Source organism: Thalassophryne amazonica, chromosome 6, assembly GCF_902500255.1.
Source record: "Thalassophryne amazonica chromosome 6, fThaAma1.1, whole genome shotgun sequence".
In the NCBI taxonomy this organism is placed as follows: domain Eukaryota; kingdom Metazoa; phylum Chordata; class Actinopteri; order Batrachoidiformes; family Batrachoididae; genus Thalassophryne; species Thalassophryne amazonica.
In genome coordinates, this window is record NC_047108.1 from 107,621,206 (window position 1) to 107,644,264 (window position 23,059).

Here is a 23,059-nt window from a genome sequence, read left to right on the forward strand (position 1 = left end):
ATTGTTCATCACTTCCCATTTCAATCATACTCACAGGTGAAATGTTCGTCCACAGCCTTTGAACTGGTGATTTGTGCAGTTTATAGCTGCACATGAAGATATTTTTTTAACAAAATTACAAAGAATAAAGTTGCGTGCACCTCATTAAAGATCAATAGAAAAGAGTGTTCAGGAGCGGGACATCGGAGTGGCGATATGGTGGCTGGTTTCCTTCAAAAAATCCTGCCCAATGAGCTATCCAGTATTATATAAAGATCAGTGGCTGTCACAGTTGTGTGAGGAGTGGGTTCCTGTTTCCTGATCACTCCCCAACTATTTGATGAACTCGTGCTTGAGCAAGTCTGCACTGCCCCCTGCTGGTGAAGCCAAAGACTCCTGACAGCATCCACCCACAAAGTCAACCATTATAAAAGCAGAAATTTGAGTTTAAAACATGCACACTACACATTCTGGCAATGATTCCCATTTGCAGATAATAGATTATAGTGCAGTATTTTTGAATCGCGTCCTCTTCAGTAGCCACCGCTCATATTTCCTGTAAAAAGAAAAATGCCCTTGTAAATAGAACATCATGGTTTGATGAGTACGTATGAGGGTTGCAGTCATTTTGTGTCAGCATGAACAGATAGAATACCTATAGTGCATTGATGTCATCATTAACGGCATAGACAGTTTGTCTGTTGTTCCCATCACCTGTAGCCAAAAAATGAGAACAAAAGAAAAAAATTCATATTCACAGTCAAATGGTAATAGAAATACTTGAGCAGTGACCAGAAGTAAAGTAAATCAGGAAGTACAAGAGATTAGTAAGGAAGAAGTGAGGGCTGCTATGAAGAGGATGAAGAGTGGAAAGGCAGTTGGTCCAGATGACATTCCAGTGGAGGCATTGGAAAAGTCTAGGAGAGATGGCAGTAGAGTTTCGAGGAGAAGAGGGAGACCAAAGAGGAGGTTTATGGATGTGCTGAGGGAGGACATGCAGGTGGTTGGTGTGACAGAGGAAGATACAGAGGACAGGGTGAGATGAAAACGATTGATCTGTTGTGGCGACTCCTAACGGGAACAGCCGAAAGACAAAGAAGAAGATCCAAGTGAATCCAATGTCTGCATTTTGCTATTGCTATATCCCTTATATGAGTGTAGTTTCCTGGGGTAAAAGGGGGTTTGAGTCAACTATCTGTTAGGAGTATGATAACCAAAACATGTACATTGATTTAATTATATCCATTCACTGTTAAACCAAACACTATTTTAATACAATAATTAAGTTAATGAAACTCAAATTTGAAAAAGTTATAGTCACTCATTTCCATTAATTAAACTAACTCAAAAATGATTTGTTGTCATAACAACACAGTTCCTTTAAGTGCATTTAAGGCTTTGGGGCATTTAAGTGTTGGTGATGTATTTCCAGTGCATTCCATTCACTCATTTTAATTGAGCTTATGTAACGGGGTCCAGCAGGTGTCGATGTGCATATGTAGTTAGTAAACCTCTCTCCTAACAGCTTCAAAGAATTCTCTGGTCACAAGGTCAGAGTCATGGGTTTTAGCCTTCTGGTTAGAGAGTTTGACTTCCATGCCGGAGATTGAGTTGAATGGACAGTCATAACAATGCAATGCAGAGTCAACAAATAAACTAAAGAATGCATCAAAAAATCTAATCCAAAACATAATTCAAATTTTTAGGCAGAAAGTTATTTGTCACTTTTATTGAAAAACAGAAACTAGATTTACATATGTTTAATTAACTATAAATCATTAAGCTACTAACACTTTAACAACTAAATTGTTGAAAATGATTCTATTTAAGTTGGCAAACTCAAATGGTTTAAGGCAATCGGTTTCCTCAAATGGTTTGAGTGCAACTCACTCATTGAGTTCTGCAGTGATTTCAATGTCAAACATTGAATAATCTGACCAGAGACACTGTGACTGGACCACATGAACAACTAAAAGTTATATTGATGGATTACCAAAACAGATTATCTTGGACTTTGTTATTGCCGATGGGGGATGTATGCCATATGTTTGGCGTTTGGCCACAAAGTGCTGTGCATTTATCCCAAAAACAGTGTTGTATTTGATGGTTCTGTAACCAGAGCCTGGACTGGACTAACAGACACTCTCTGAGGAATTGGCTGAAAAATTTACAATTAATAACATAATAGTTGACTGGTTTTGCAAACATTTTGGCAAGTGGAAAGGACTGGTAGCTTCAATTATAATTTCTCTGACTGTATCAGTAACTGTACTGGTCCAGTGTATAAGTCATTTGTCTCTCAGATGCATCACTGCTGCCTTGGACAACAAATTGGGGGCCCTCACCCCTAATAAATGCCACTGCACTCTCCTAACGAAACCAGACCTTTAATGAAGACCGATATGTTATTACTGCTATTACTGTGTTCTATGTTTATTTTTCTCTCTTCTTCTTCTCATAATTTTTATTTTTTATTTTATTTTTTTTTTAGTGAGTCACTGATACGCAATGTAGATGTTTTCCATAATGCACTGTGCAATGAAGAATGCTTACTGTTCTTAAATCTGGCAACGAAGAACTGCTTACACCCTTTTTGTTACTGATATAGGTGCTGCAGTGAACTAACTGCTTACATACCATCAGGGGGCAGGGTTGGGGGCTAAACTGAATGGGGACCTTAGAACCTGTCAACATAATGGTAATGATATATATCTGATCCTGTCCTTATTCATTTATTATTATTATTATTATTATTTCTTATTATTATTATTTGAATACTACTGTCATGTTTTGTTTAAGCATTGATTGATCCAACAGCTCTATTCTGAGATAAATTATTAAAGAGATATTTAAATTCACTTTCAATGATCCTACAAATATGATGATCTGTGAAAATTCAAACTGTTTGGATATGACATCTCAAATGGTTGTTCCCCCACCCCTTGGTACCCCTGCCCACTTGGTATCCTTTTTCAGGCGAGTAGTGCAAGGCTGGATAGCCCATGACAGGTAAGAGCCCATCTTAAACCCTGGGACAACCTAAGGCAGGCACAGTCACGATTACTCGACCTGGTCTTTGTGGGACTCTGACTCACTTGAACTGGCAATGAAGGTACGGCACAGGGGTACTATGGTTGGGTCAAATTGATGTTTGCCTATATGCTTACATGTTTAGCAGTATTGCTTTGATTGGAGTATTGGATCATTGTCGGGAATTGAATTATCATATTAAATTGACCTGAATTGGAAACCATGCCTTAAGGTGTTGACCTCTGGTATCAGAGTTCAAAGGGGAGAATTGAAGGAATATATCCTAAATGTGCTAAAATATGCATTAAACATTTGTGCTTTTTTCCCCATTCAGAATCATCCTATTATTCTTTATCTTTTATTGAGCCAAGAATATATTGTTACATTTATGAGTGTGTTCTAATGTTTGGAAGTGATCATTTCTATATTAATAGAGCTTGTTGCTGTTGAAGAATATATTACTCATATGCTCATAATGATCAGTATTTATCAATGCTTATTAAACATGTAATCAATAGCTAAGGTTAATTACACGATATCTCTGTTCAAATATTTTTGACATATGTTTGTATGCTGTTGAATTGTGTATTGTGTCTACATGTTATGTTTATGATTACATTCGCTTTTGTTCTAAGATTTGCTTTTGCTCAAATATTAGTTTAGTTTCTTAGCATGCTGTTATAAAGATGATTTACTTATATAATCATTTTCAAAGTGTTGTAAATGTGATGTGTCCCCGTTTCAAAGAGGCCCTGAAGATACATTGAGAAACATGTTGCAAACAGTATATGGAACATGATGCCAGTACTGACCATAAACAGTCCGATAAGTAGACTAAACTTGATACACGGGTATGATTAGACTTGTTTGTCAGAATGTTGTGCAATTTTGAGATGTGCTAATATTCTTGTGGTATAACCATGTGATGAGACTTGCTGACAGTCTTTCAGTTTGCAGTTTTCTGGCCCAAAACAATTTCCTATCATTTTAGGCACAGGTGTCACTTTAAGGAGAAAGAGGAAGCAGGAACACTCCACGGCGTGTGTGGGCAGGACCAGTGCCACGACGAAGAGGGATGAAGACCACTCAGATGAAGGACAACGCCTAAGAATAGCATGAATCATGGGCATGGTTTTGTTTATCTAATTGACATTGTTGCGTAATTCATGTAGGCTAAATTCATTCAAAGCCACGTCTTTTTTTTCAATGAAAGAAAGTCTAGATTAATGAAAGAAAAAAGGCACATAATCTTTTCTGAAATCCTGTTTGAACAGCACAATGTTTATTTCCAGAGAGAAAAATTCTTATCAGTTCATTTTTCCCGTTTATCTTTCAGGTGTGTTCATGAAGCTAGCAACAATTCCACAGATTCTTGTCCTTATCAGATTTTTCAAACCGTCTTTCTTGCCATCTTCGCTCTGTCTGATGTCGCTCCGTGACACAGACATGCTGCAAAGTTCTTCTTTTAAAAACTTGAAAGTTCTAAAAGATTGCGATGTCCACATGCTACGTTTAGCTAAGCTTCACACAGGAGCCACACAGTGTCACCGCAGCAACCAACCAGTCCCGCTTTACGACAACTGTCGCAGTGGTGGGCACAGATAACCAAAAAATTAACTTCGATAACAGATAATAAGATAACTGAAAAGTTATCTTTGATAACAATAAACCACCCAAAAATGTATCGGAAGTTACAGATAATCGATAACCGATAAATTCCAGTGTTGTCTCTGGTACATTTGCAGTTACTAAGAAGCTGAAATTGATTTTTAACACGATCGCTTTTGAAAACATCAAAAAGCGACTAAAGACCCAAAGAATGAGTCAGTATTTCTATGTTTGACCATGCTGCCTCCTGTAGGAAGCTGCACAGACGAATCCTGAAAGCACTCACAAGAACAGCTCTTTGCTAATTGTAATGCTCCGGTCAGGCAGAGGTCTTGAAAAATAAAGTCATACTAACTTATGGTTTTGTGAAAATACTGATAGAATAACTCCATTAATGTCAATTCTGTCATTTGTACAAAGTTAAAATATAACATATATCTTTTAATGTTGAATATGTTGTGAAAGTGTAGGAACACGGACCCACAACAGGGGGCGTAAATGAACGGGCAATGGATAAGCCAAAACAGTAACAATTTAATGTTGTAAATTGTGCACAACGGAATACAGACAACAACAAGTTTGGAACTACAGTCAATTACACATTGGGTGACATGTGGGCAGGCTTGAGGATAGGAGACGCCCGTCCAGAACCGAGCCGGATCCCACACGGCCCTCACCGCCAGCGGATCTGAAGAACACCGGAGCCGCCAAGTCCCGAGTCCCCAGGTGGCCACCGTCTCCAGCTGTCAGACCTGGCACTGCTGGCAGAGAACAAAAACAGCACAGGTGAGTGTGAGTACGCACACTCAGTAATCCCACAGTCTGTGTTCTTTTGGGAGGGAGCACCTCCACCTCCAATCACACACTCGTGCAGCTCCTGTTTAACCACTTATCTGGTTGGGGTGTGAGGCGAAGCCGTCGCTAATCACACCAAACTCCAGTCCCACAGATAAGGCAAACACCACAGGAAAACGGCTGCAAAAGAGTTCAGACTATTATTCAGTTTTAAGTCAGCAGAGAAGTTACCTCCAAGGTAGCTGATTTCTCGGCGGGGAGGTGGAGTTGCAGTCCGGCCTTTATGGTGGTGGTGATGTGGATGAGTGACAGCTGGTGCTGATGACGAGTGACAGCTGTCACTCCCGGTTGCTATGATGCCCTCTCGTGCCATCTGGTGGTGGTGGGCCAGCAGTACCTCCTCTTCAGCGGCCCACACAACAGAATAATGCACTAATTCTGAGGTTTTGTAACAAACATAGACCGCAAAGCATTCTGGGTAAAAGTGCCTCTGCTAAACACTGATTGGTTCAGTCATTCATTATGCAAACCAACACGTTAATGTGACGTGTGTCATGTGTTGGTTTAAAGATAAATGTGCTTTTGTAAAATATTCCATTTTTATTTGTAAAAACAGGCATTTTTAGTGTCATCACAAAATGTTTTGCATGTGGAGAGAATGTGCGCATGTTTTATTAATGCCGTGCGCACATTTGATGATGTGTGCATGTTTTATGATGTTGTAAAACGTGCACTCAATATTAGTAAGTAAGTAAGTAAATTTATATAGTGCCTTTCACAGACATAAGTCACAAAGCACTTCACGGGTTAAAATGCATTAATAAATAATAAAAACAGATAAAACAAAGGACAAGGTTAACAATTGGTCAGTTCTGAAAAGCCTTATTTTGACACATAAATGTTGGCTTTACATTGTGTGTGTTTTGGCCATTTTTCAGATGATTTTACATTCGTGCGAGAATTTTTGGACCGGGTTTCAGGTTAATCGCGCGTCCTGCTTGTTAAGTAACAAGCTTTAACATCTCACGACCACCTCCTGCTGCTGAAGAGCTACAAGCATCCAACCGCAGAGCTGTCTTGTAATGTTTTTTTTGTTGTTGTTGTTTTTAAACTTAATATGTAAAAAAAAAAAAAGCCATTTGCAAAGCCAAAAAGTTGATTTGACCACCATCTGATATAACCGGGTTAAAATAAATAGAACACTGCCATCTACTGGTGCCCAGACACTTAGTACTTGGGCCGAATACTGCCATGAACACTATTGGCCAGTAGATGGCAGTAGTGGCCTTGAAAACTTGCCAAACAAAATTCCAGATAATCCATGTCTGCTACATTTAAGATGCGTGGAATTTAACAAACGCAAATACACTAACGTCTATCAACCCAGAGAATATATTCACGAGAGTTTTAGACACTAGAGTTTAATGCTGTTATCCGTGGAGCCTGAACAGAGTGTCTGAAATGCATTTGTCCTGTCGTGAACATCTGAGATTACCCTATGCTACCATAATGCATTGCTGCCTGGCACAGCATGTGCTCACAAAACCCTAAAAATTAGCACATTACTTTAAAACAAAAACATATATCTGATATTTTCACTTTATAAAACTCAGACATGACAGTAATTTTAAATAACTTGCTCAAAATGAGTAGGTTAAAATTTGAACCATAAGTTAAAAATGTATGCCTCTGGATGACTTAGGTGATTTTGCGATTATATCAGTATGGTGTTAAAGATTTTTTTTTTTTTTTTGGTCACCAGTTCTTCTTTGCTTATAGAGAATAGAGTGGTTGAACAACATACCTATTAGGAAACTTTTAACAGGTAGGTCTCAACTGCTTTAAAGTTTTAAAAATGTTTTTCACTGTTCAGCTTGGTTTACTATGTAACGGTCCTAAAAGTTATCTGACGGCAATTCATCGGAAGATAATTAGTCCGATGATGGTTTTTAAATTTATCTGTCCCATAATCCGATAATGAAAACATTATCTTCGGTAATTATCTGTTATCGGATTATCGGAAGTGTGCCCATCACTGAACTGTCGTAACAGCCAGGCTTTGAGTGGCATTTATTCTCCTCGAAACTCCGCGGATCCGAGGAAACTGATTTGTATCTGTAACACACAGATCAGTGTCCGCGGACTTATAAAACTTGCATGATGTCGTAAAAAAAAAAAAAACGCTTTGCGATAAGCATTTTAAAAACTCAGTAACAATCATAATTAAAGAGTACAACACTAACACCCCTGCCCCCTCCCCATGATGAAATCCGTGGAATCCCGTGGATCCGCGGAGTTTTCACAGGCCTGTTAATAAATCTCTGAGTGGTGGTCTAGGCCTCAGAGTAATTATGATCAAACTTAAATAACTGGTCAAAACCATCTTTCAAATGAACGGACACATGGGATAAGAGAACAGGGGAGAGTGAGGTCATTGGAGACCCCTGAATTATCCCAAGACGCTGTATATTGAATCCTGTTTGAACTGAATTCATATTCGCAGAATATGTAATTTCCTCATGAACAAGTTCAAGACGCCCCATTTCCGACTTACCTACATGAATCTCCCAAGCACAACTTATATGTCAGCCAGAATTGCATATAATGAGGAGGTCAAGATATCTACCAGGATAAACATGTTACTGAGTAATTTATTTAATTTTGTTTAATCAGCTTATAAAAGCACCAAATCACAACAAAAGTTGCCTCAAGTTGCCACACATAATAAAATAAGTAAGTAAAAACAGCAATGAGAAAAAATTCAAATACATACATTAAAAAAAACACAAGTAAGAGAATAAAACAGATAAGAAAAATAAAAACTATTCATAAGAAAGAGAATAAAAGTAAGTTTTAAGTCTTGACTTAAAAATGTCCACAGACTCAGACTGCCTCACGGTCGCAGGAAGACTGTTCCACAGGGCATGTGCACGATGACAAAAAGCTCTTTGTCCCACCGACTTCTTCACCCTGGGAACACACAATAGTCCCGCATCCTGCGACTGCAAAACCTGACCCGGCACGTAGGGTTCACCAGGGTAAACAGGTGCCAATCCATGGACAACTTTATAGGTTAATAACAAAACCTTAAAATCTGCTCTCACAAGACACAAAGCCAGTGCAAGGATGGCAGAATGGGTGTAATATGTTCAAACCTCCTGCTTCTGCTGTGTTAGTTGCCCATGGCATGGACAACTTAACAATCTGGGATGGCACCATCAATGCTGAAGGTACACAATGTCCCAACTTCATTGGAATTGGGGTTGTATGTCCACATGAGGGCACGGTACGTGTTCCCCAGCCATGACATCCAGAACCAGAGATCTCAACAGCTCCTGCTGTTGGTGACCATGCCCCGTCAGTTCAGCGCACAGACCTACGTGTCACTCCCTTCTGTGTTATGCGATCATTGTTTTTTAGTTGTTGTGTGGGCCGCCTGAAGAGGAGGTTACTGCTGGCCACCACCACCAGAGGGCGCCCTGCTTGGAGTGCAGGCTCCAAGCACGAGAGGGCGCCAGACCCAGAAGAAGTGACAGCTGTCACTCATCCTCTGCACCAGCTGTCACTCGTTCATCATCACCACCATAAAAGCCGGACTGCAACTCCACCTCCCCGCCGAGAAATCGACTACCATTACCAAGATAAGTGGAAAAACAGGAGAAGCACGAGTGTATGATTGGAGGTGGAGGTGCTCCCTCCCTCGCTGACTGTGGATTTACTGAGTGTGCGGACTCACACTCACTCATCATATTTCTGCTTTCTGCCAGCAGTACCAGGGTCGACAGCCGAAGACAGAGGCCACCTGGGGACTCGGGACTTGGCGGCTCCGGTGTTCTTCAGACCGTTGGTGGTGGAAGCCGTGTGGGACGCAGCTTCTCTCTTGTCGGGGGTCTTCTATCTTTGAGCCTGCCCACACGTCACCTGGTGTTAAATTGACTGTGCAGATTACAGTATGTTTCGTTGTGTATTATCGCAACATTAAATTGTTACCTTTTTGGCTTATTCATTGTCCGTTCATTTGCGCCCCCTGTTGTGGGTCCGTGCTACGACACCTTCCCAACATTAGTTATTTGTTATGTAACTGTGTATGTAGGCAGTGTAGTACTTATTAATATACCTGTCCTGGCTTTGGTCTCTGTGATTGTAATGTGACACCTCATGGGTCCTGAGCTGTCATTTGTAGCTGTCAGTGAGTCTCTGGTCAACAGCTGGGAGGTGGCTCGCTGTGCTGTGTGCGCTCAGACCTGGCTGTCTGGCTCCCATGTAATCATGTCTATACATATCAGCATTTTATGCAAGTGTAACCCCTCCTCCCGGCATTCCACATGTGTTGGGGGCGGTGCACACGTACGCCACATGTTTAGGTGGGGGGGAGCAGGCCACATGTGTGTTGCTTTTTGCAACGCCACACTTGTGGGGGCACTTAGACAAATTTCACATGCAGCACAAAAGTGATCGTCTGCTCACTGTTTTCATGATGATAGCGTGAATGGCCACACATTTCCTCAGTGACAAGAGAGCAGTGTTGGATATTCATGTGTCACCTGGAATTTGGCCAACACCTGTCGCGAGAGGGAGCGAATAGGCTCTCACAGGGAACACTCTGTCTTTCAGCCGCTGGTGTGCACAAATAATTGTAGCGACAGCTGTACGAGGCGTTGGAGGCAGCTCAGATTTTTCATGAAAGGCATGCAATTCCTCCTTCGTGCGCTAGTCGGCTTCAATGGTGTTATGTGTGAAGGGGCCCTAACATTCCACTGCTGTCACTTAAAAAAAATACACACAAATGTGTGTAGAAAAGTTGACAAAAGTGAATAATGAAGCCATACAAATGAGTTTTTCACTTGTGAAAAGCAACAAAATAAAGTTTAAGATAAACAATGAATCATCCCCCCCCCCCCCACCACCCCCCATTACTAACATCAACCTGTGTTGCAGCAGTGATTGTAATTCCCAAAAGAAGATGAAGTTGACCCGCTTGGGGCATGAACACATGTTTCAGTCAAACATATTTGCTCAGAAAGTTAAAGTATTTTATCTGCTCCATTAGTGACTGCAGATGAATCCAAATCTGGAATCAACTTCACATACATTGATTGATTGAACGAATGTTATAAATTAAAGATAACTGATTCTGTAAACATTGTTGCCCATATTAACTCTGTCCTACAGACCCGTTTAGTCAAGACAGTTTGTGCTGCTGCCGGCCAGCTGAACAGGTCGCCCACGTTCACGAGCCAAAGTCAACTCTGCGTACAATCAGGAGTGCGACCTTGCTGACAACTGTTAGTTGTGGCACTTTTGGTTGTGTGACAGAAAAAACCTGTGTGGTATGTTTGCTGACACTTGTTGAACCAGATAAGGTGACAAAAGCAGCAAACAAAAGGAGAATTTATTCCTTTGAAAACAAATCCTGTTTTCTCCCCTTCTTAATCATTACCAGGAGCTTTCAAGAACAGGGATTTAGATGATATGCTTCGTTACAGTGAGGCTTACTTTTGGGGAAGCTTCTGAGTGTTGCTGTGCGTGGAGGACAGCATCGTGCACAGAGAGGAAGATGTTACTAGGAGCGATATTGCCATCATCAAAGGCCCCTCCGGCCTCCAGATCCTCACAGACCTGAGCTGCAGGCAAGAACGTGTCACATATTGTTTGCACAGACACATAGCAATTTTAATACTCCTTTCATAATCAGTGGCGCCAACATGGATAACAATGCTCCTGGAACAGGTGTCGTGTGCTTGATTTGGCTGTCTCATCTTGGGTGATGCCATATCCCTGACATGAGAAGCTATGTTTTCCGGTGTATATGGCACACCTGTTAAAAAAAGGCCTTTTGAAGAGGAATAACCCATATATAAGTCAGACCTTTTTTTGTGTATTATCAGCTTATTAATTTAGGATTGTTGTGCACTGTTGTAGCGTCTTCTTTTTTCAGCAGCTCCCGTTAGGGGTCGCCACAGCAGCTCAATTTTTTCCATCTCATCCTGTCCTCTGTATCTTCCTCTGTCACACCAACCACCTGCATGTCCTCCCTCAGCACATCCATAAACCTCCTTGTTGGTCTCCCTCTTCTCCTCCTGCCTGGTGGCTCCATTCTCAGCATCCCTCTCCCTATATACCCTGGGTCCCTCCTCTGCACATGTCCAAACCATCTCAATCTCACCTCTCTGACTTTGTCTCCAAACCGTCCCACCTGAGCTGTCCCTCTGATATATTAATTCCTAATCCTGTCCATTCTCATCACTCCCAAAGAGAATCTCAACATCTTCAACTCTGCCACCTCCAGGTCTGCCTCCTGTCTTTTTGTTAGTGCCACTGTCTCTAAACCGTACATCACAGCTAGTCTCATAAACTTTCCCCTGCACAACAGATTTGGCCCAGAATTATGCAATAGCATGGTCTTGGAAGGTGCTGTAGTAGATTATAGTCCCGCCATCTATGCTTAGCTGCCACACATTTTATGAGCAACCTGAGAATTACACCACACAAGCACATACAGTGGCTTGCAAAAGTATTCAGCCCCTTGGTATTTCATGCATTTTAATTTGTTTATGGTGTTTCAAATACAAAAAGTAAATCAGCCTTCTCACTATAAAATTTTCTAAAATGATCTTCCTTTGACTTAAACTGAAAGTAAATCTCTACAACTTGATATAAATTAATTAAAAATATAAAAGCCAAGATGATGGGTTGCATAAGTAATCAGCCCCTTTGGTATAATACCTGTAAATAATCAGTTTAATTGCCAGTTTTCTTCAGACAAGTCAGGAGATGGATACATGAACATTTCCAAGTCACTGAATATGTCTAGAACTTTTACATCAGTTATGAAGAAATACAAACAATATGGCACTCCATGGTAAATCTGTGTGGAGTAGACAGTTCTCAAAAACTGAGTGACTGTGCAAGAAGGAGAAGAGTGAGGAACACCACCAAGATACCTAGACAACCCAGAAGAAGTTGTAGGCTTCTGTGGCTGTGATTGGAGAAATTGTGCATAGTGCAAATTCTGTGTTTTGTATCTCCACTTATACAGCTTCATGATGAAGTGTTATAGAGGAGGGTATTCTTTCACTAAAACATTAAATCGAGGCTTGCATCTCAGATGTAAGGCAAATTGTAGGTGAACTTTCAGGTCTTCTTTTTAAGAAAATCCTCCTCTGCTCCATTTCATCATGAAGCTGTGTAACTGGGGATATAAAATACAAAACATGCACTGTGCACAATTTCTCAAATTAAAGCCTTCAAAACTTCATCGGGGTTGTCTGAGTGTCTTGGTGGCTTTCCTCACTTTTCTCTTTCTTGCACAGTCAGTTTTTGAGAACTGTCTACTCCACACAGATTTACCACAGAGTGTCATACTGTTTGTATTTCTTCATAACTGATGGAAATAAAGTCAAAGACATATTCAGTGACTTGGAAATGTTCATGTATCCATCCCCGGACTTGTCTGAAGAAAACTAGCAATAAAACTGATTATTTACAGGTATTATACCGAAGGGGCCCATTACTTATGCAACCCATCATCTTGGCTTTTATATTTTTAATTAATTTATGTCAGGTTGTAGAGATTTACTTTCAGTTTGAGTTTAAGGAAGATAATTTTAGAAATTTTTATATTGAGAAACCTGATTTACTTTTTGTATTTGAAATGCCATAAACAAATTAAAATGTGTGAAATACCAAGGGGCTGAATACTTTTGCAAGCCACTGTACAAATCACATCTACTGTCACTCTGTGAGAGTCCATAACAGAAGCAACGGTGGGACCACTGAGGGTGTCGCTGTATCAATGTCTGTGCTACTGTTGCTATGCACACTGCTTCAGTCAGCCAAACAGTTTCAATCATATTTGTGTTTACCTTGAATGTTAGCCAGGTACAGGTTAATGCCAATGAGTGAGTAGTTTGAGTTCATCTGTGTGGGGAATAAAGAAAACAATAAATAAATAAATAAATATCCACAGACTTAATTCTACTAACAGGTTTCGAACCTTTATCAGTACTTTGATGCCCATGAGGTCTATGAAGCAGACCCCTGATAGATCCAGGATGAGGGTGTGGAAGGGCACTGGTGGGGATTCCAGTGTGTCTGCTGGGGGACTGGGTGTCTGCTCGTCTGGCTCAGAGGCACTGTAGCTCATGTTGATGTAGCTGATGGGAGCTTCTGGTTGGTTTGTACTGTCGTCTGTCCTGCTGAAGTCTTCCTGCAGGTCAAGGTGAGATGTGGACTACAACCCCAATTCCAATGAAGTTGGGATGTTGTGTAAAATGCAAATAAAGGGGATTGTTAAGCAAAATGGTTATTGATATCGGTGGATCGAATTATTTCTTATCGGTTCTTGACAGGAACCAGTTCTCGATACCCATCCCTAGTTGGGACATTGTGTAAAATGTAAATAAAAACAGAATACAATGATTTGCAGATCCTCTTCAACCTATATTCAATTGAATACACCACAAAGACAAGATAATGTTCAAACTGATAAACTTTGCTTTTGTGCAAATATTTGCTCATTTTGAAATGGATGCCTGCAACACGTTTCAAAAAAGCTGGGACAGTGGTATGTTTTCCACTGTGTTACATCACCTTTCCTTCTCACAACACTCAATAAGCGTTTGGGAACTGAGGACACTAATTGTTGAAGCTTTGTAGGTGGAATTCTTTCCCATTCTTGCTTGATGTATGACTTAATTTGTTCAACAGTCTCTGTTGTCGTATTTTGCACTTCATAATGCACCACACATTTTCAATGGGCGACAGGTCTGGACTGCAGGCAGGCCAGTCTAGTACCCGCACTCTTTCACTACGAAGCCACGCTGTTGTAACGTGCAGAATGTAGCTTGGCGTTGTCTTGCTGAAATAAGCAGGGACATCCCTGAAAAAGACGTTGCTTGGATGGCAGCATGTGTTGCTCCAAAACCTGGATGTACCTTTCAGCATTGATGGTGCCATCACAGATGAGTAAGTTGTCCATGCCATGGGCACTAACACACTCCCATACCATCACAGATGCTGGCTTTTGAACTTTGCACTGGTAATAATTTGGATGGTCTTTTTCCTATTTTCTCCAGAGGACACGACGTCCATGATTTCCAAAAACAATTTGAAATGTGGACTCATCAGACCACAGCACACTTTTCCACTTTGCGTCTGTCCATTTCAAATGAGCTCGGGCCCAGAGAAGGTGGCGGTGTTTCTGGATGTTGTTGATGTATGTCTTTCACTTTGCATGGAAGAGTTTTAACTTGCACTTGTAGATGTAGCAACAAACTGTGTTAACTGATAATGGTTTTCTGAAGTGTTCCTGAGCCCATGCGGTAAGATCCTTACACAATGATGTCAGTTTTTAATGCAGTGGCGCCTGAGGGATCGAAGGTCACGGGCATACAATGTTGGTTTTCAGCCTTGCCGCTTATGTGTAGAAACTTCTCCGGATTCTCTGAATCTTCTGATTATATTATGGAGTAAATTCCTTGCAATTGAACATTGAGAAAGATTAATCTTAAACTGGTGGAATATTTTTTCACGCAGTTGTTCACAAAGTGATCCTCGCCCCATCTTTGCTTGTGAACGACAGCCTTTTGGGGATGCTCCCCTTATACCCAATCATGACACTCACCTGTTTCCAATAAGGTGTTCTTTGAGCATTCATCAACTTTCCCAGTCTTTTGTTGCCACCATCCCAAATTTTTTGAAACATGTTGCAGGCATCCATTTCAAAATGAGGAAATATTTGCACAAAAACAAAAAATAGTTTGAACATTAAATATCTTGTCTTTGTGGTGTATTCAATTGAATATAGGTTGAAGAGGATTTTCAAATCATTGTATTCTGTTTTTATTTACAGTAGTGTTCAGAATAATAGTAGTGCTATGTGACTAAAAAGATTAATTTCAGGTTTTGAGTATATTTCTTATTGTTACATGGGAAACAAGGTACCAGTAGATTCAGTAGATTTTTACAAATCCAACAAGACCAAGCATTCATGATATGCACACTCTTAAGGCTATGAAATTGGGCTATTAGTAAAAAAAAAAAAAAGTAGAAAAGGGGGTGTTCACAATAATAGTAATGTGGCATTCAGTCAGTGAGTTCATCAATTTTGTGGAACAAACAGGTGTGAATCAGGTGTCCCCTATTTAAGGATGAAGCCAGCACCTGTTGAACATGCTTTTCTCTTTGAAAGCCTGAGGAAAATGGGACGTTCAAGACATTGTTCAGAAGAACAGCGTAGTTTGATTAAAACGTTGATTGGAGAGGGGGAAACTTATACGCAGGTGCAAAAAATTAGAGGCTGTTCATCTACAATGATCTCCAGTGCTTTAAAATGGACAAAAAACCAGAGACGCGTGGAAGAAAACGGAAAGCAACCATCAAAATTGATAGAAGAATAACCAGAATGGCAAAGGCTCACCCATTGATCAGCTCCAGGATGATCAAAGACAGTCTGGAGTTACCTGTTAATGCTGTGACAGTTAGAAGACGCCTGTGTGAAGCTAATTTAGTTGCAAGAATCCCCTGCAAAGTCCCTCTGTTAAATAAAAGACATGTGCAGAAGAGGTTACAATTTGTCAAAGAACACATCAACTGGCCTAAAGAGAAATGGAGGAATATTTTGTGGACTGATGAGAGTAAAATTGTTGTTTTTGGGTCCAAGGGCCGCAGACAGTTTGTGAGACGACCCCGAAACTGAATTCAAGCCACAGTTCACAGTGAAGACAGTGAAGCATGGTGGTGCAAGCATCATGATATGGGCATGTTTCTCCTACTATGGTGTTGGGCCTATATATCGCATACCAGGTATCATGGATCAGTTTGGATATGTCATAATACTTGAAGAGGTCATGTTGCCTTATGCTGAAGAGGACATGCCCTTGAAATGGGTGTTTCAACAAGACATTGACCCCAAGCACACAAGTAAATGAGGAAAATCTTGGTTCCAAATCAACAAAATTAATGCCTCGCAGATGTGAAGAAATCATGAAAAACTGTGGTTATACAACTATATGCTACATTAGTGATTCACAGGATTGCTAAAAAAGCAGTTTGAACATAAAAGTTTTGAGTTTGTAGCGTCAACAGCACACTATTATCGTGAACACCCCCTTTTCTACTTTTTTTTACTAATAGCCCAATTTCATAGTCTTAAGAGTGCGCATATCATGAATGCTTGGTCTTGTTGGATTTGTGAGAATCTACTGAATCTACTGTTACCTTGTTTCCATGTAACAATAAGAAATATACTCAAAACCTGGATTAATCTTTTAGTCACATAGCACTACTATTATTCTGAACATTACTGTACATGTTACACAATGTCCCAACTTCATTGGAAATGGGGTTGTAGAAATAAACTAAATACATACAGAAAAAGATGCATAAAATCCTGTGATGTGCTATGTTGAACTCTGATTTTATAAAGTTCTGTATGTACACAGATTTAAACATTTTTGGGAGAAAACAAAAAAGTACAATGTGTTGCTTCATCCAACCTGAACCCTCATTTGAAACAGCGAGCTGCGTTTCCTCCATCTTGCCGCTGTCTCCATTTTTTTCTCCTCTTCTGCTTCTTCTTTCTGTTGTTTCTTTAACAGTTTCTGTCTGGCCACGATAAGTTTTCCAGGGTCCAATCCAGTCTAAACACAACCAGGCCAAAGTAAACACTCATGTGCCACATGTACGTGTTCATAAAAACCTGGTCCACCTTGAGTGCACATATTTGGTCACTGTTACCTTTTTGATGACCTTCTGGCGAAATATTTCCGCATTTGCAAAGTAGAGTGGAGAGCAGTAGGTCACGATTTTCACACCTGTTACATGAACACCCTGAGGAGTGATAACATAAATAACTTCCTTTTACAAAGTGATTAATGACCAGTTTACACAGAAATATTTTATTGTCATACCTGACTGTACACCTTGGGGTTTCTATAGATATCTGTATCCATGATCTGAACCAGTGCTGAACCATTCCGACTGCGATGAAGAACACATGATTTGATTATCACATATAACACAAACGCCTCAATCTCTGGTCCTGATAAATGACAGTAATGCAGATGTGGCAAATTTTGCCTTTCCTTAAATGGTCGCTTGAATCTAGCTCCAAAAGTGAGTCACTCCCAGTAGACCACAATGTTAAATTCTCTAACTTTACAGCACAAATAAATATCTTTACAGTCTCGTATCAATGAATAAACAAGGTTTTGGTCTCTATAGCTAAATTATAACTCATGCATTTGTTATTTTCAACCATAGCTGCTGGGGACTCGACCCGGTCAAGTCAATTGATAGTCCTTTATGACCATTTTACTACAGTTATCTGAGATAATACGGAAAGATATCCTACTTTTCAAATGGAATCAAATTACAGAGGAAGCCATGCACCACAGACAAAGGAAAGTTATTTGCCCTACTGAGAGATCCCATAATCCCTTGTGCACTAGAGAGTCGTTGCTGTCTAACCAACATGGAAAAATCACATGACAACAATTGTAAATGAACATTATATTTCCAAAATGTAGATTTTATGCCTTTCATCACATTTATAAGCGATTGTATGCACGAAACCCTGAAAACTTGCTAAAACAAACATTCCGTGTATGCTACATTTAACCTGTGCGGAACTTCATAAACACAAACCGAATTTCAGACGTCTTCTATATTACTCTGGAACAAACAGTGTTGTAAAGGACAATAAGCAGGGCGTTCACTTTACCCCAGGAAGCAATCGTGGCACACAGCAATTCCCATTGAAAATAACAGAGAAACAACCTGAACTTCTCACATGTTTACATAAAACAAACACTATAACAATGTCTAAAAACCTAGATAATATATTCACAAGAGTTTTAGGCACAATATTCAAAGTTTTATGTTGCGATGTTCATGCTGTTGTCCATGTGCAGTGGTTAAACTGCAGCCTTATCAGACCGTCTCAATGCATTTCTCGATGTTACTGATATCTCACAGAGTGGCAAACTCTCTGAAACTTAGCGAGATTTTGCAGGATTTGAAACCTCAATCGAGCGAATTGCCAAAAAAAGACTAGAAAACATGCAGGTCTGACATGGCTGAATATCTGCTCAATCCCTTAGCCGCCATACTCGCCTGTGAGTGGATACGATGACGACAATTATAGTTATCTGAAATAATACTACTTGCTGTGCTGCTAACTGCGCAAACAGGCAATCAGAGAGAAGTTGTTGCTCCATTATTTCCACTGAGTGAAATTTCAGTATTATTAAATGTGTAAGTTAGCACCAGGTTAATGTTTATTTGCAGGTAGCTTGGTGGTAATAGGTCCACTGATGGTGTAATAATTAATAGGGCAATATGCCAGTAATACTTTTTAATACCCACACCCAAGCCATCCAATGAAAGCCATTTCTCAAAACTATGTGAATGAAACACCCAAGCCAAGTTAGCTTGTTATAGCCATGGCTACCCTTGTTTAGGAGGGGTACTACTTCGCAACTCTTCCCTTGTTATGCTTTTGACATTTTGTTCCCTTTACAGTGAGAAACTGAGAATCAATCATATGTTGTATACTTACAACTGTGTCTTGAAAATGACTACTAGGATGGAAAAGCTGACCCCAATCGCGATTCCAAATGGTATGCTTAGAAAGAACGTTGTAAGGAATGACACCATCCACACACACTACACAAATAAAAGAACAACAGGAAGGGGAAAAACTGTCAAACACATTATACGAGGGCTGTCAATAAAGTATAGGTCCTTTTATTTTTTTCAAAAACTGTATGGATTTCATTCATATGTTTTTACATCAGACATGCTTGAACCCTCGTGCGCATGCGTGAGTTTTTCCACGCCTGTCGGTGACGTCATTCGCCTGTGAGCACTCCTTGTGGGAGGAGTCATCCAGCCCCTCATCGGGATTCCTTTGTCTGAGAAGTTGCTGAGAGACTGGCGCTTTGTTTGATCAAAATTTTTTCTAAACCTGTGAGACACATCAAAGTGGACACGGTTCGAAAAATTAAGCTGGTTTTCAGTGAAAATGTTAACGGCTGATGAGAGATTTTGAGGTGATACTGTCGCTTTAAGGACTTCCCACAGTGCGAGACGTCGCGCAGCACTCTCAGGCGCCGTCATCAGCCTGTTTCAAGCTGAAAGCCTCCACATTTCAGGCTCTATTGATCCAGGACGTCGTGAGAGAACAGAGAAGTTTCAGAAGAAGTCGGTTTCAGCATTTTATCCGGATATTCCACTGTTAAAGGAGATTTTTTTTAATGAAAGACGTGCGGACGGGTCCGTGAATCGGGACGCAGCCGACGCGGTGCGGCGGCACAGGAAAAACACCTCCGTGTTGATAACCATTTGTAAAATCCAGGCGGCTTTTGATGGCTTTCAGTGGAGTGAGTATATGAGAAATTGTTTAACAGCTGGACATGTTCCAACTTGTCCTTAAGGCTTCCAACAGAGGTGTTTTTCCTGTGGCAGAGCGTCGCAGCGGCTGCGAGCCGACGCTGCAATCCGTCCGCACGTCTTTCATTTAAAAAAATCTCCTTTAACAGTGGAATATCCGGATAAAATGCTGAAACCGACTTCTTCTGAAACTTCTCTGTTCTCTCACGACATCGTGGATCAATAGAGCCTGAAATGTGGAGGTTTTCAGCTTGAAACAGGCTGACGACGGCGCCTGGGAGTGCTGCACGACGTCACGCTCCGTGGGAAGTCCTTAAAGCGACAGTATCACCTCAAAATCTCTCATCAGCCGTTAAAATTTTCACCGAAAACCAACTTAATTTTTCGAACCTTGTCCACTTCGATGTGTCTCACAGGTTTAGAAAAAATTTTGATCAAACAAAGCGCCAGTCTCTCAGCAACTTCTCAGACAAAGGAATTCCGATGAGGGGCTGGACGACTCCTCCCACAAGGAGTGCTCACAGGCGAATGACGTCACGGACAGGCGTGGAAAAACTCACGCATGCGCACGAGGGTTCAAGCATGTCTGACGTAAAAACATATGAATGAAATCCATATAGTTTTTGAAAAAAATAAAAAGGACCTATACTTTATTGACAGACCTCGTATTATGTTAAAGTACTGCATACAGACCAGGGTTTTGACTTACAAAGTCTAATTTGCTCTTCTTCCAAAGGTAATAGGGGTCAGATAGCTGAAGCAGCATGTTCTTCAGGTTGACTGCAATCAGAGCTCCCAACACTGACTGCAGAAACACACAACTTACTCCACATGCCCGTAAATCTGCATTTTAAACAATTACACTTGGACCCATAAGTATTTAGACAGTCAAAGTTTTGGAATTTTGCCTTTGCACACCATCACAGTGGAGTTGAATTGAAATGATCAAGATGTGCTTGTAGTGAACTGATATATCCATTTTATGCACGGCTCCTCCATATTTAGAGTGCATAAGTAACTGGATGAATGAAATGTGAAGAGTTATTTTTCATACAAATCACTTTTACAGCCAGTTTTCTTTCAACGAGTCAGAGGATGGATATGTGTATATTTATAAGTCAACGAATGTCTTGGATTTTATTTCCATCAATCATGAAGAAATACAAGCATGGTAAATCTGTTTGGAGGAGGCAGTTCTCAACAAGTGAGTAACAGTGCAAAAAAGAATAAACGGAGTGATAGGTAGCTGTTAGTGGGACACAGCTTCATGGTTTGTTGACTGCTTCATATCAACATTCATTGTGGTAGTGCAAACTTACATTGTCCCACTGTCTAAAAGCTTATGGACCTGACTGTATATTCAAATAAAATATATAACACAATGTGAACCTACTTTTGGAAGAGGTTTCAGGTAGTTTCCCAGGGAGAGCAGCGTAATCATGACAACCAGTATCACACATAGGCTGGCAAACTATGAAAAACCAGAGTAGTTTACAGTGTGTCAGTGTTAAAGTTCCAGTGTTGAGGCATTTCACTAATACCAGCAGACTATAGACTATACCAGCAGTTATAGGACGAGACAGGACACCAGTCTGTTGCAGAGCCACATATAGGCAAACAATCACATTCACTCACGCACACACACCTGTGGTCAGTTTACAGTCACCAGTTCATCTAACCTGCATAGACACGGCGAGAACATGCAAACTCTACACACAGAAAGACCCATGCGGGATGCGATCCTACGACCTTCTTGCTGTGAGGCAAAGTACTGGCCACTAAGCCATCGCACTTCACCTGCATGGAATTATTTGCTATAATTGTTTTTTGCTTCACCCAAGACCCTACATTTTTATGGTTTAACTCATGATTAATACGGCCTTAAAGTGGATCAGAACATTCCTTAACTGTAGCTAAACCACTGATCTGCCCAGCTCACATCCATCAATGCAGTTACTCATTTACGTCTCTGTTCCATCATGCGACATTAAACCACAGGATTTTGCAGCAGATTAATGTAAGTAGTTCACTAGGTTGTTTAATATGCTTTACTTTTTTACCTTCACATCAATTGTCAGTGGATGAATGGTAATGTTGGCTACTTTAACTTAGTTTGCATTAACGTACAGTGTAATTAACTAATGTTAGCTTGTTAAAGCTAACATTTGTATTGTCTAACATTTGACAACTGAGGACCCTCTCACAGATAAGGGTCGCCCATCTTTCATTATATAATTTGCACTCTGGTTTAACTCAAAATAGGTTAAAATTTTGTCAGTTAAGACATATATATATAAAATTGTTTGGGGGGGTGGGGGCGCGGTAATCCAGATGTGCATCCACAATGATCAAAAAATTACATAGTGTAAAATGTCTGCAATAGTTTCTATTTTATTTGCAGTTTGGTGAAACAGCACCCCCACTGGTGCTTCAGAACAGTTAGACAATCCAAAAGGATTTCTTGGGTTTCAGCAAAGGTTTACAGTCTGTGACACTTATTGTATGTCTAGGCAAAATGACTGTTCCAGTAGCTTATATAGCAAGCACAGTACCTACCTGTGATGTTCCCCCGCCACTATCTACCGCCAGAGTGACAGACAGGGCACAAGAGATCACTTGGATTTGGAAGAAAGACCCAAAGAAATTGCAGCAGCCAAGCACCAACATTTCCTACAAAGGTATTCAATTTCAAAGTATAGTGCTTTAAATTTTCAACATCAGAAACCCACCTGTTATTCATTTACTGTTATATAAATACCTGGTTGGCATCCACATCATAGCCGTGCCGGGCTGCCAGTGTCCTGGCTATAGCCAGATTGATGACATACCCCACTATTGCTAAAGAGAAGGCGGTGCTCAACATGTCAGTCCACTGACTCACCTCCGGTGCCATCGGTGCTGGCAATCTGAGAAACCAAAACAAGTAAGTGACCTCAGTGACATAAAAATTTACAGTCCTTTGATCCATTTTAACATTTGAAGCAACAATAAAGTAAGAGCTCTCTCGTGGTTGTATTTTACCCTAAAAGGATTTCTCCCACGACGTCTATGTGATAAATGTCTGGAAGATTAAGAGGACCTGAGATGGCTGTGGCCACGATCACCTTTGTAGGACAAAATGAAATGTATAGAATGAAAGGGATTCAATGACTACACCACCTCTAGATATCATACTATAATTTTAGAAACGTTTGTCTATCTGTGTTCTCATATTCCTCCCAGGTCCTGTGGCAAATTCCAACCAAACCTGGTA

General features: G+C 40.5%; 1 protein-coding gene across 2 annotated transcripts in view; it reads right to left on the reverse strand.

Annotated features, from left to right (window-relative positions):
- Positions 1-273: 273 nt before the first annotated feature.
- Positions 274-23,059, reverse strand: part of LOC117512868 (solute carrier family 26 member 9-like) — a 32,823-nt gene continuing 10,037 nt past the window's right edge. Inside the window, exons 7-20 of one of the 2 annotated variants that reach the window (XM_034173108.1) lie at positions 22,828-22,910; positions 22,565-22,712; positions 22,363-22,476; positions 21,200-21,277; positions 20,516-20,611; positions 18,974-19,080; positions 17,325-17,394; positions 17,152-17,244; positions 16,911-17,054; positions 13,409-13,621; positions 13,278-13,332; positions 10,909-11,036; positions 635-693; positions 274-535 (exon numbers count right to left, since the gene is read on the reverse strand). In XM_034173108.1, coding sequence (XP_034028999.1) covers positions 481-535; positions 635-693; positions 10,909-11,036; positions 13,278-13,332; positions 13,409-13,621; positions 16,911-17,054; positions 17,152-17,244; positions 17,325-17,394; positions 18,974-19,080; positions 20,516-20,611; positions 21,200-21,277; positions 22,363-22,476; positions 22,565-22,712; positions 22,828-22,910 — 1,443 coding nt within the window. In that variant the 3' untranslated portion in view covers positions 274-480. Of the gene's footprint in view, positions 536-634; positions 694-10,908; positions 11,037-13,277; positions 13,333-13,408; positions 13,646-16,910; positions 17,055-17,151; positions 17,245-17,324; positions 17,395-18,973; positions 19,081-20,515; positions 20,612-21,199; positions 21,278-22,362; positions 22,477-22,564; positions 22,713-22,827; positions 22,911-23,059 lie in introns of both variants that reach the window. The other variant, XM_034173107.1, reaches the window with a different exon arrangement.